We start from the raw sequence: 14,454 nt of genomic DNA, 5'->3' as shown, positions 1-14,454 counted from the left end.
TCAAAATCATGTGAAGTATTAATGCCACTTTATAAAACCTTAGTAAGGCCACACCTCAAATACTGCATCCAGTTTTGGTCACCACATTACAAAAAAGATGTTGAGACATAAAAAAAATGCAAAGAAGGGCAACTTAAGATGATTAAGAGCCTGGAGACAAAAACATATGAAGAACAGTTACAGGAATTGGGTATAGCCTGTCTAGAGAAAAGAAGGACATGATAGCAGCATTCCAGTATTTGAAGAGGCCATAAAGAGGGGATCAACATATTTCCAAAGCATCAGACAGCAGGAGAAGAAACAATAGATGAAATAAAGATAGATCTTAGGTTTGTTTTTGTTTGTAGTTTTACAGTTTATATTTATCTCACTCAGTACCATTTACTAAGAGTCAGGTGGTGCAAAAGAATTAAATAAACAAATATTTGGTGGCTGGAACAGGTTGAAGATTGATTCTCTTGCATAAACTAACATAAGATGGTCTTGAATAACTGTAGCAAAGAAGCAATTTTATATAAAAATGTGAGTCAATCCAAATTTATACATTATAACATGCTAATTCAAATTAGATAGTTTATCAAAGCTCTACACTTTTAAGTAATGTATATCTTTATATTAGAATAGTCCAAATTTTAGGAACATAATTAATGTATTTAATATTTTTCTCTATCAGAATCTATACCAAATTTGGAATAATTAGAAATCATCAAAATTATCTTTTATCAAAATTTCATTTTTAAAAACTAAAGTTTAAGTAAATTAAAAATTACAAGAAGCAGTAGTACTATACTTCTATTAGTTTACTTTAATATTGTGAATGCAATAGATTGTCTACTATAAAATTACAGGTAAACAAAAATATTAAAATATGACACAAGTGTTTTTTAAAAAATGACATTCCAGAACCCAGATTTAAGACACTAAAATCTTCATTCAATTTTTTAAAAAACTTCTTTTATAGATTAAAAAAATTTAACCTGTATTTTAAAACTGAAAGAATATGCAGGAGATGCCATGCATGATTATTTAGCATCTAACTCAACTGTTTCCCTCTGTATAGGTATTCAGAGAATTGCTTTCCAAATTAATAAAAAAAAATCATATCCTTTTTCCGTGATATATTTTTTTCATTATTTTCAAGAAAACAAAAGTAATATAGAATTTTACTGCATTTCACATTAGTGTTTTTAGATTGTTTTCAACAGTAATAAAATATGAATCTTGAGGTGTTTTTTATTCTATTCATTTACTTCTAAAATATTTTGCATGGAAGTTGTTGTTTCATCAGAATATTTAATATTCAGAATTCAGTCAATGTTATAATTATCTCGAAACAATCTTCAATCTCTTTTAAACTTTGTCTAAATAGCTGTGCATGTTGCCATGCAATATTGCCATCTCCGCCACTTAGTTCAGCTTCTAACATAACATTTGTTGTATTGGAAATATCAGGATAAAAACGAAGTCTTTTATCTATGAAATGGAAACAAAAAAAGCCTGTTAAAAGAATTGTAATTACACACACAGAGAGACACACACATTGATAAGCTCTGTAAATTATTTATTATACAATAGTAATTGTTTAAATCATTTTCAGAATTTGCTTACGTAGAACAGGCAAGAGAATACATATCAGTTTACTATCTTCTCATGTATTTAAAAAGGCTTGTGCATTCTCTTTTCTACATTCTTTTTTTGACTCTGTAGTACATATATTACATCTGATGTACATTATTCGTATTTGGAAACTGACATGTGTATGGTAATACTGTTTCAGAAAATGAGTTTAACTAGTTGCCATAGTCTCCATAGCAGGAAGTAACTTAGAAAATGCAAAACATACATCCTTAAAGAGGATCAAGTTGCACTAATGGACATTAATAAAAAAGATTTGAGGAAAAAATTCATGAAAACCAGAAAAATGTTACAGAATGTCCCTAGCAATTTCTAAGTTTTTGTACAATTAATTAAAGAGAAAGGTTTCAAATGGGGAGAAGAGGGTCAAAGAAAGTTCAGAGAAAGAAATTCTCTTTTACAGGCACTACAGGTAGTCGTCGAGTTACGAATATAATGGAGCTTGCCAATTACATTCGTAACCCAAGGGTTCGTAGGAGTGAATTGCATAACTTGACCGCAATCACTCCATGCTTTGGCCTATGCATTTGCTAATCTAATTTGCAAGTCATTAAGTGCACATGAGGTATCTCAGGGTGGGAAAATCCATGGGGGCTGTAGGCCACCTGCTTCAGACCACCCAAGGCCTGTCCCGACCCCCTGGGATACTTCATGTTCCATTCCCTGGGCTCCCCACAATTACTCTCTCCCCCATCCTTCTGCGCCGGATCACATAGCTTTTGGAGATCTGTCTCCTATCTGCCACAATTTCTTTATCCGCATGCAGTCTCAGTGTGAAAAGGTTTGCAAGCCAATGGGAGACTTCGAGGCTTTGATTTCATTGCCCCAAAGTCTCATCGGTTTACAAGTGCTCTTCAGCTGGATCTGGTATAGGCCTCAGTTCACAGAGAAGTGAATACAAGATCACGCAAAATCAGTAGTGAAATCAGAGCAAATAATCTCTCACTACTTTAGACCTGTTTTCTGCAAATGCACAAAAGCAGGCAAAGGAACTGATGGCTTGCTAGATCATCACAAGTGAATCTCCACAGACTCAATGGCTGTGGAGACCCAGCGGAGGGGTGGGGGATAGGCAGAGTAAATATTGCAATGCCTCTGCCATCGTTTGTAAGTGTAAATGACGGCTGTGGTGCTGCAACATTTGTAACTTCAAGACGAGGTTGTAAGTATTTGAGTGGGGCTAGACCATAACTTCAAATGGTCACTAACTGAACTGTCGTACCTCAGGGATTATCTGTACTTGGAAATACTTGTTAAATGAATCACTACAGTTGTTAAATTAGTAACATGGTTGTTAAGTGAATTGGCTTCCTGATTGATTTTGTAGAGCCACAAAAGGTGACCATGCGACCCCACCCCCAGGAGACTGCAAACATAAATATGAGTCAATTGCCAAATATGAGTGAATTTTGGTCACATGACCAGGGGGATACTGGAGTGGTTGTGTGAAAAACAGTTGTAAATCACGTTTTTCAGTGTCATCATAACTTTGAATGGTCATTAAATGAACTGGTATAAGTCAAGGACTACCTGTATAGAGTAGCATTTTGCTATTCTTATGACCACAGAGATTCTGCAGCACCCTACACCTTTTTCGCTCTTATCTCACCCACTGGGTGCCCACAAGGACTAGACCTGCTTCTGGGTTTCTTACACACTTGCTCAGTTCCATCACAAATTGCTCACTTATCTTTTATAATAGATTTCCTTCTGGAATCTCCACAGATTGCACTGGGGAAGAACAACAGTGTTCCATCCCTAAGCCACCTGATCCAGAGCAAGCACCCTTTTTGGAGCAGGCCAGAGAGGCTATCTAGCAATGCAGCTCAGCAGCATGGCCTAGGAATGGAACAGCCTCTCTTCTGCAATGCCTTTCTTTCTAGACTCGGCATGCTAGAAGCTCTGGGAAAGTCAACTTTTTTGGTCAAATTCTTTCATTTTTATTTGGGCATGAGAGGCTAGAACCTGCAGGAAAGCGACATTGGGACAAAGTTCTCCTATCTTTATTTCCATTTTCGCAGCATGTAGCCTATTTTTTTATCCCTTTGTAATCTTTTCCCAATGCTTCTCATTAGACAGACAGACAGACAATTGCACAGCAGGCATGTGAGCAAGCAAGAAGCGTTGGCAAAGAAGAGATATGTGCAGTTGCCTTTGTCAGTTCCACCACTGTCATTCCCAGGACAAAAGACAGCAGCAGAACCAGCAAAGGTAACAACGTCCAGCGTTGTCCTCCAATGCTTCTCACTCAAAGGTTGTTGTGTGATGTGCATACAACTAAGAAGCACTAGTGAAGAAAAACAAGCTGCTTTATTTTTTAGGACACATTCCTCTATTCTAGAAGTGAGCAACATTTTAAAGCACTCTAAAATAGCACTTGATTTTGGGCCACAGTCTAGGGATGCCAAAGATGGGGCAGCTTGTTCTCATTGTTAATGTGATCTATGGAATGTGCAAATGGAGAGCTATGATAAAAGGTAAGTGAGCAATGGGTAAGCAATAGGTGACAGATTTGGGGAGGAGCATGTGAGATCCTGAGGGGAAAAAGTAGAGCACAGGTGTTCAGGGAGTGGTGGCGGCGTTGGGAAGTTTCAGGCAGGGCCTGCACTAGATCTCCCAGAATACCCATGGCACCTGTGCTCTGCTTAACAACCCATGCATACATTTTATGATTACATCCGCAGAGCTGGGATGAGGGTCATTAATGAGGCAATTCCAACTTTTGACCATAATGGGCAGGTTCCATTATTATTGTGAGTCAAGGACTACCAATGCTGACTAAATAATAATTTTTGAGACAAATATATTTCAAACAAATGCAGAATTATTTACATTTATTTGTAACATGTAACTCTCAGGATAGCAACACAATCCTTTGGTTATAGAATTAAATTCCACTATATTCAAATATTTATGAAATATATGAGAATCCAGCTATAGGTTGGAATCAGATTCACAACTAGTGATACATTCTAAATAATATTGTTAAGAGTTGCAATATAAACCACAAAAATTTGAAGTTTTAGTCTCTGATTTGTTAGCTTAATTCTTCTCATACCATTCTGAAAAAAGACACATTTGTTTGTGTTTTACTTGTTTTGTGTTTTACTAAAAATTGATAAACATGATGTATTGTTAGCATTGGATACACTATATTACCATCAAAATCTTAATTTTTAATATAATATTTTTAATATTTTTGCGCTGGCTGTATATAGTTATTAAATATTATATATACCTCCATTAACATCAACTGTAATGCTTCCAGAGTGCAGTGTCCACTTTACTCTTCCACTCTCAAATGTTTGGTTGGTTGTTCTAACTGAAATGTTGTCTATTTTCAGACCAACAGAACCACATTCAAACTTCCAACAGATGTAGCCAGATGAGAAGCCTTCCTTTCGAGCTAAATAAACCTAGTTAGATTGACAAAAAGTGTGAATATTAACCACTGAATTGCAATACTTATTTATTTATTAGATTATATTGCCACCTATTTGCACATGCCACCTATTTGCACTCAATATCACATTAATATTGTGATATTACACTCAACTTACTGCATAATTGTTTCAGTGATACCAGTGAAATATTAGTTGCTTCTTAAAAGTGCAAACCTTAGTATATTTAGTCATATAGACTACTAAGTTATCTGCAGTTTATTTCCTAATACATGCTGAGCATTCATCCTATTAAAAATAACTTCTAAAAAGAATTCTATATATAACTTAGTAGAATTCACATGTTTTCTTATGGTTTTACAATAAAATTCACATGCAGATAGTTTTATAGACTATTTAAAGGTTTTGTGCTTTACCAAATAATATTTTACGTAAGAAAATAAAATTACAGATATTAAAAACCTATCTGATTCTGACATACAGCAATGAGGCAGATATGTGCCAAAATATATTCAATTTCAAACTATCAAAAGGTGATAGTTTAGTCCAGGGATAGTCAACCTTTTTATACCTACTGCCCACTTTTGTATCTCTGTTAGTAGTAGAATTTTCTAACCGCCCACCAGTTCCACAGTAATGCGCCGTGTATCGTCATCTGTGCATGCCTCTTGCGCATCGTAGATTGGGGGTTTTTTTTGGAGGGGGGCGCCGGCTACCAGCTCTGCTTGTCTGTTACAGCTGGGTGGTGTGGGAGGAGATGCGCGAGCTATTCTGGGACGAGGCTCTTTTGTTTGTGGTCGCACTGTCGCGCCATTTAGCTTCACTTACGTAACGTGAACTAAACTTACGCGTGGGCGATACAAATAGTATATTTTCAGAAATTTAAATTTTCACAGGGAATTTTATGAAAACCTAATGAAAATGTTTTTAAATAATGCTATGAATTTTTTTTAAAAAAGTCAATTAAATTAAAAAAAAGGAAAATAATTCAGTATCGGACAAAACCCCTACTGCCCACCATGAAAGCTGAAACGCTCACTAGTAGGCGGTAGGGACCAGGTTGACTACCACTGGTTTAGTCCCTTGCTTTGAAAATAGGGTTTGCTTCTATCAACTTTAAATAAGAATCTTACATATCTGGAGCTGCACAGCTGAACTAGATGTAGCACAGTTGATCAAAGGTCTCTGTACCAGATGTGGTAATCCTTACTTATTAGCTACAGTTGGGACTAGAAGGTCTGTTGCTAAGTCAAGTTGTCATTAAGAGGGAAATCACATAATCTCCCTATGATTTCTTTTTCTCATTCCCCCTTCTCTTTAGAATGCTGAAAACACATTTTCTGTCTTTTTTGGATCTACTACCACTTCTCCACACTTGGGAATCCTCATCCTGATGTTGAGATAAGCATTTGCAATAAGTAAATTCATATCTGTATTTTGCATTGAGCAGGGAGAGATTACAAGACAATAAACAGGTATACAATGGGAAATACACATCAAATGGGATGGACTAGCTGTCACTAACATGCTACACAGATAGCCCCATATATTCCCCATTATGTGCCTGTTTACTTGCTACCGTGTTTCCCTGAAAATACAACCTACCCTGAAAACAAGCCTAGCTAGATTTTCATGCCTGCACTTAAAATAAGCCTTACCCCCAAAATAAGGCCTAGTTAAGCTATGCACACCACCTGGTTGAACAAGATAGGGTGAGGCACAGCTGTAAAAATCAAGCTAGGGCAGGGATGGTAGGAGTGGAGGACGAAATGAGGTGATGGGGGTGGAGGATGAAACGAGGCAGGGGGGTGCAGAGATACCACCACCACCCCGTACTGGCTTACCTGAGGTCTCGCAGCCAGGCCATTAACATCCTGACAACTGCCTGGCTTCCCAGCAGCAGCTTCAGAAACCTGTCAAGGAGCCAGTGTAGCTGCTGGACCATTTCTCCTTGCTTGCTGCCTCAACAGAGGAGGCTGAGCAATGCATATGAGGTCCTAGATGGGGCTGCTGGAGCCGCTGCAAGAGGAGGCAGTTGTTAAGATGTTGATGGCCTGGCTGCAGGGCTATCAACATCCCTGCCCCGCACTGGTAAGCCAGTGCGGGGCAGCTGAAGAGCTTGAACACCACACTTTCAGCATCACTTAGTTTTCCATCCCACCCCCACCAGACTGGTCTGGTCTGGTTGGGGGGGAAATTACATTCCACCACAAATGGGGATTGACCATCCCCCAAGCCCCGCCATTGTAAATACTGAGCACTGTGCTGCCCACAGATGAAAAGCGCAGCTTTTGTCTGAAGGAAGAGCAGACGCAGGAGAAGAAAGAGGGAGAGCGGCTGAGTGAGAAGCATCCCATCGGTCAGGCACTGAAGCCCATCACCACCAGAGGGAGAGAGAAAGGGAGGGCCGGAAAGCGAGAGAGAGAACGCAATCCAACGTGTGTGTGTGTGTGTGTGTGTGTGTGTGTGAGAGAGAGAGAGAGAGAGAGAGAGAGAGAGAGATGGAGAGAGAGAGAGAGATCCGATCCAACCTCAGAGAGATATACCAGGGCTGGCAGCAGTGTGATCTCTCTCTCTTTCACACTCACACACAGACCCAGAGGTTTGATCAGATTGTTCTCTCAGTCTCTCACCCCACCTCATGGCGATGGCACCAGACATGCTCTCCATGGGGGCCTGCAGCTGATCCAAGGCACGCAGGCCAATGCCTGCCTCTCTCTCTCCTGCTGTAGTCGGCCTCTGCACCGTCATCGCCTCTTGTATAAGCATGGGGAGGCAGGACGTACAGCCAGGCCAAGCCTTGTGATAAAAAAAAAAAAGCCTGAGTGCTTATTTTGGGCCCAAAAGAAAATAAGTAATCCTTTCCTTTCCATTTTCTCTACTCTGTGAGGAAGGTCAAGTTTAAAACAACATCTATTGACTGTAGTTATTACATTGCTATCATGTAATAGCGATCACATGTCTGAGGAATGTTGCAAGGGTTATAAATGATAGCACTGCTTATAAAGTTTTTTTCAGTATTGTCACAACTTCAAACAGTTGCTGAATTACGCAGTCACTAACAAGGACTACCTGTATCACTTTCTAAACTGAATGGAGTGTATATATACAGACAAATGTTAGAATGTCAGGCTGTCCATTTCAATTATCTTTTGCAACTGGTACTTATGGTGACTATTGAAAATACTTGATTCATGTTTAATCTACCAGTCCTCTTTTTATGTTGTATTTGGATATGTCAACTATTTAATTTCTTCACAAAACTGAAAACAGGTCGAATCTTAAATGTATAAAGACTGATGTGCTTTATTCTTTGCTCATGATTAAGTAAAATTTAGTGTAAGAAAATTTTGCATAGTTCTTATGTTGAATAATATAGATGTAAGATAAATATCCTCACTCTAGAATTAAATAAATAATACTCTAGGTAGCCAAACTTCTAACAGGAGTAATAGTTATACCAGTTCTTTCAGAGTAAAGTCATGGAAGCTATATTGATAAAGAAATGTTTTACATTAAGGCATACAGTGCTTTGGACTTGAAGACATAAAAGTGCTTTGGAGCATCCTTATCAACAACTTGTCAAAACAAATGTTTATTTAGTAAAGTCTTACTGCAGCTGCAGAAGATATCCAATAGATACCCAGAAAAGATTCAACTGTTCTAAGGAGTTGCCAACTGCTGTCACATGAGCATCCCTGCATGCACATGCCAAGCACCTTTTCCTTTTAAATAGGAGTCATGTGCAGCCCTATTTTAGAATAACGTTTTTTTCTACTTACCATTTTCCAATCTGATTCAATCTTTCTCCATAAAGAGTTCACTTTCCAAACACCATTCTCCCAACCATTTATTTTTTCATTATTATTTGATATCCGCGTGTAACAATCTTCCACTATATTATAGTTGAGGTGAAAAAGCTTGGAGGCTTTCTCTTTTACAGTTGGAATAAATACTACTTCTTTAGTCTAAATAATCAAACCCAAAACTGAAGTTAATTTCTTGTCATTTTAGAAACATCACTAATAAATAATATGTATCTGATACAAACATTTTATATAATATACAGTCATGCGAAAAGAAAGTACATCCTCTTGGTTTTATGTATCAGGATACAGTAAAAATCATCTAGTACTTGGCAGTACTTAAAAGTAAGTAAATGCAACCTCAGATGAACCACACATGAGATGTTATATCATGTTATTATTTATTATACAAAAAGAAAGCCAAAATGGAGAAGCAGAAGAAGGAATAAATTCTGTATGGCTTTCTCAGGTAGAAGGGTTTTTTGTTTTTTTTACTAGATTGGTACATTACAAAATTTTTAAAAATGTAAAAACAGAAAGGCAAATACATTTAGATTTGCATATTAATTTGGGAAATGAGGTTTAAGTTAGTTGATATTAACAGATGAAGCACACACTTTGCTAACATGCCTAAAAGCATGATTGTACTTACAGTACTTACATTAATACTATTAATACTAATTAATATTATTTTTAAAATGCTTTGTATTTTAGTTGCTTGAAATTTTACTGTTCCATTAATAGGAAGTTGAATCCAATCAAAGAATAAAATAAGTCTGTTTTTCTTTGTTCAAGTAGGATCTATTTGCTGTTGAAATTTTGATTCTAATTTACTCTAGATGAGACTAAAACAAATAAAAAAAACTGAATTACAATTTTGGTCTGAAATAAATAGGACAAACCTTTAGTTACTAAATAAAACCAACAAAATATAAGCATATTTTTCTTTGAATACACACCAAACCAACAAGTGACAATTAGGCTTATGCTAAAAATTCTAAAAATTGCTACTCGATGCTATAAATACCTCTAAAGCAATTTCATCTCTGGCAACTCTCCAAGCCAATGATCCAGACACTCTTCCACCAAGTTCTCCTGGCTTTGGTGTTTTTGGAGAAATAAACTCAACAAGCTCTACGATGAGTCTCTGTAAGAGCTCGTGTTTTCTTCCCTCACTCAATATTTCCTGCCTCTAGAATCAATGACAATAAAATTACACCAGAAATTTATACCTATGTACTCAAGAGGCAAATATTATCAGGAAACTGAGGATTAGAATCTGAATTTCATTGTAATAAATCATAATATAAAAATAATGTATGATAATTTATTTTACATAATCTTAGATATCAGCTGCAATTAGTTATTTTACATAATCTTAGATATCAGCTGCAATTTGTATGACATTTATTTATTAAATTTATATCTATTGAATTATTCACACACAAGATATAACAAAATTAATTTTAATTAGCATTAATATTAAAGCAAAGTTAAATAGGAAGATAAAAAAAGTGGGGAAAATTTTAACAGTGGTTTAAATCATGCTGTAATGTAAAGTCAGATAAACTGACAGTTTCATTTAAAGGTGTAGTTGTCAACATATGACTGAAATTTAAATAATAAATAATTTAAATTTAAATAATAAATAAATGTATTTATAAATTAATTATATTTATTAATATTAATATATTATTAATAATATTAATAATATATATTTAATTATTATTAAATATAATATTATATATTATTATTATTAATAATAATATAATAATAATATATTTATTTATTAATAATAAATACAATTTGAAGACTGTTCAGTTACAGCTACTTAAAAAAGCTACTTATGATCTATCCTTGAAGTTATGATTGCCACCAACCTTCTCCCTGCCCGCCTCCCTGCAGGCACTTGACAACCTGCTTGCATTGACACCAGTTGCAGTATCCCATGGTCATGTGACTGCCATTTGGAACATTTTGGGCTATTTTCTGTTATGTATTTCCAGACAAAAATGCCCCTTGGGAGAATGGAGTTACATAACAAATCTGTAATTTGCTTAATCACTACATGATTTTTTTAATGACTGCACTGCCTCACTTAAGAACTGTTATAAAGACAGTTGTAAAATTGAATCCGGTCATACAGTGCCTCCACATATGACTGAAACAACTTTAAGTGAAATCCCAGTCCAAATTGTGATTTTAAGTTAATTCTTTTGCAAGCAGGATTACAGGTAATCCCCAAATTACGTCAGTTCACTTAGTGACCGTTAAAAGTTATGACCTATCAACCCCCCAGTATTTATGACCCAGTCCCAAAGTTACAGCACCACAGCCATCATTCACACTTATGAACGATGGCAGAGGCACTGCAACAGTCACCCTGCCTATTCCCTCACCCCACCCTGCCAGGATTTACCTTGTGACGATCTAGCAAGCTATCAGTTCCTTTGCCAGTTTTGGTGCATTTGCAGAAAACAGAGACCTAAATAGTGACAGATCACATGAGATCAGTAGCTTTTGCAAAGCCTTTTGCCCCGGATCTTGTGCAGGCCTCGGATTGTAGAGTACAGAGGCCTAAGTACTGTAGTAAGACATCAGAAGCATGAAATCTTGTGCTACTGATTTCACGTGATCTTAACACTAAAGTAATTTAGGCCTCTGTTCCCTGCAAATTGAGGCCTGTACCAGATCCAGCCGAACAGCACTTGCAAGTCGACAAGTCAACTTTGAGGCAGCGAAATCACCTTGCTTCAAGCCTCCCATCAGCTTGCAAATGCCTTTCACACCATTCCAGTCTCAGTGCAAAGAGCATTTACAAGCCTATGGAAGGCTTGAAGCAAGACAATGAGACTCTGGGGCAGAGAAGTCCCTTGCTTCAAGCCTTCCATAACACCTTTTGCACCATCCCAGTCTCAGCACTAGTCGATAGGAGGCTCAAAGCAAGGGATTTTGCTGCCCCCAAGTCTTCATGCCAAGTCTGCCAGCAGCCAAAGAAACCATGGGAGTTTCTGGAGACAGATCTTCACAAGGTGAGTAACCTGGCACAGCAGGATGAAGGGAACAATTATGGAGACCCACGGAAGCGTGACGTATCCCAGGGGTTCAGGAGAACCCCTGGGTGGTCTGAAGCGGGTGGTCTGTTCCATCACTAGGCCCCTATGGCCTTCCCCACCCTGAGATACCTCATATGCACTTAATGACCCACACATTCAATTAGCAAATGCATGGATGATAAGCAGGGAGTGATCACAGTCAAGTTATGTAATTCACTTCCACAAATCCTTGGTTACAAATGTAATATGCAGGCTCCATTACATTCATAACTTGAGGACTACCTGTACTGATGAATTTCTATGCATGTCTATTTAAAAAGTAAGTTCCCATTGAATTATAAAGGATTTACAGTATTTCTGAATAAGTGTTATGGTTGGGGTTATAAAGCACAAAAGTCCATTACATCTAATTGTTTTAAAAAGTTTTAACATTAAATTGGATTTATGATATTTGAAAATTTAATTCTCTGGTGAGATTTGTTCTGTACTGTAATGAAGAAAAAAAAAGTGAATGTCTAGAAATAGATATGTCAATGTATGTTAAACTTGTATGTGAGATATGATTATATTGAGTATGGATGTAGCTGTTTAGGAGGAATTAACCTACATACTTGACATCTAAGAAGTAATGTAAATTTGTACAAAGATAAAGAAGTATATCATTTATTAGCTTAAATTTGACGACAATATTTAAAATCAGAAGCGTTAAACCATGCCCATTGTTTTTAATTTGAATTACTAATAAAAAACTTTTTTAAAAAGAAAAAAAAAACATTTAAAAAGTTGTTGGATGGATCAAAAACGTTATTCTGTACAATTACAATTGGGACTTGAATTTCTGTCATTGACTGATGTGGCTGTAAAGTGTGGTGTCACGTGACCGCACGTCTTAGGAATGGCAATCATGACATTCACCGATGCCATCGTTAAGCAAATTTCACAGTTAGTTAAGGACCCTCGCCAAACTAAGCCATTCCAGTCTTGTTTCCTCCAACTCAGGGACTGCCTCCCCGTTAACTCTCCACAATTGCCTATTCCCTGTATTTCTGCCCTTTTAGTTGCTCTATATCCCAAGGCATCAAGATATCCTGCATTCCGCTATCCCAGTTGGCCTTCATTAAGGTTCTTCATGAAGCAGCTGTTAACCACATGACGCCTTCTTCACCAGGTCTTGTGGGAAAATTGCCATGCAAAACGTTGTGCGGTGAGCAACTATGTCTCATAGGGCATGCTTAGTTAGCAGTGGGAGCAAGCAGAGAGCAAAGATTAGCTAAGGGAGTAGGGGCCTTGAAGTGCACGGATCTGAAAAAGCGTAGATGGGAAGAACCTGAAGTGCCAAGTGCCAAATTTTGATCATGTGACCAAGGGCACTGCAACAGCGATAACATCAGACGCTTTGTTCAGCACCACCGCAACTTTGAATGATTACTGAACAAATTGTCCTAAGTCTATCATTACCTATATGACTGTGTGTCCTTGGAATATAAGAATTAATGTTGTGAATAAGACAATATTTGATAAGTTTGGTTAAAAAGTTTGAATTCTTAAAGACATGTGTTTTGTCCTATTAAGCATTACACAATTTCAGTTGTAACAGAAAAGTCTGTACTAAATTAGATCATTGATGAATCATTTAAATCACATGAGCCTTCTATCTACACACAGAGTATTTGTCATAAGTTTAATAACTGAACATTTCAGAGAGGAGGAAATAGTTATTATGAGGACCCAGGTTGTTGGGAGCAATATGTTGACTCTGCAAATTGCTTAGAAAGGGCTGTAAAGTACTGTGAAGCAGTATATAAGTCTATAGGTTATTGCTATTGTTATTTTCATGAAAGCTATCTCTAATTTTTTTTTTACTGACAATTCTTTGAAATAAAGAGAATAGCCATTATCTTCAGAAAACACCACAGACTCCAGTGAGATTTAAAGAGATATAAATAAATCCAAAATTGCAATATCTGCCAAAATTGGATAAATCTGAAACACATATAGGCAAATAGAATCTGCTAAGTAGGTATCTTTCTCCAACTAAAATTTCACAGGGGCAGGAGAGCTTTAAAAACTGATTCACCAGTTGCGCCCCTTCCTTGACCGGGATGCCCTATGCACGGTCACTCATGCTCTTGTTACCTCTCGCTTGGATTACTGCAATGCTCTCTACATGGGGCTCCCCTTGAAGAGCACCCGGAGGCTCCAGTTGGTTCAGAATGCAGCTGCGTGGGTGATAGAGGGAGCCGCTTGTGGCTCCCATGTAACACCACTCCTGCGCAGGCTGCACTGGCAACCTGTGGTCTTTCGGGTGCACTTCAAGGTCTTGGTTACTACCTTTAAAGCGCTCCATGGCTTAGGGCCGGGGTACTTATGGGACCGCCTACTGCTACCAAATGCCTCCCACCAACTCGTGTGCTCGCAGAGAGAGGGACTCCTCAGGGTGCCGTCCGCCAAGCAATGTCGGCTGGTGGCCCCCAGGGGAAGGGCCTTCTCTGTGGGGGCTCCCACCCTCTGGAATGAACTCCCCCCAGGACTTCGTCAACTGCTTGACCTTCGGAC

The 14,454-nt window shown here is 37.6% G+C and overlaps 1 protein-coding gene across 3 annotated transcripts in view; it reads right to left on the bottom strand.

Moving 5' to 3' along the window:
- Positions 1-785: 785 nt before the first annotated feature.
- NGLY1 (N-glycanase 1) overlaps positions 786-14,454 on the bottom strand; it is a 35,703-nt gene continuing 22,034 nt past the window's right edge. For all 3 annotated transcript variants that reach the window (XM_058180212.1, XM_058180213.1, XM_058180211.1), the window contains 4 exons: positions 9,870-10,034; positions 8,819-9,004; positions 4,874-5,051; positions 786-1,473 (listed from right to left, as the gene is read on the bottom strand). In XM_058180212.1, the coding sequence (XP_058036195.1) occupies positions 1,301-1,473; positions 4,874-5,051; positions 8,819-9,004; positions 9,870-10,034 (702 nt within the window). In that variant the 3' untranslated portion in view covers positions 786-1,300. The remainder of the gene's footprint in view (positions 1,474-4,873; positions 5,052-8,818; positions 9,005-9,869; positions 10,035-14,454) is intronic.

The sequence above is a fragment of the Ahaetulla prasina genome, chromosome 4 (genome assembly GCF_028640845.1).
Source record: "Ahaetulla prasina isolate Xishuangbanna chromosome 4, ASM2864084v1, whole genome shotgun sequence".
Taxonomy (NCBI): Eukaryota; Metazoa; Chordata; class Lepidosauria; order Squamata; family Colubridae; genus Ahaetulla; species Ahaetulla prasina.
This window is presented reverse-complemented; position numbering and strand designations above follow the sequence as displayed.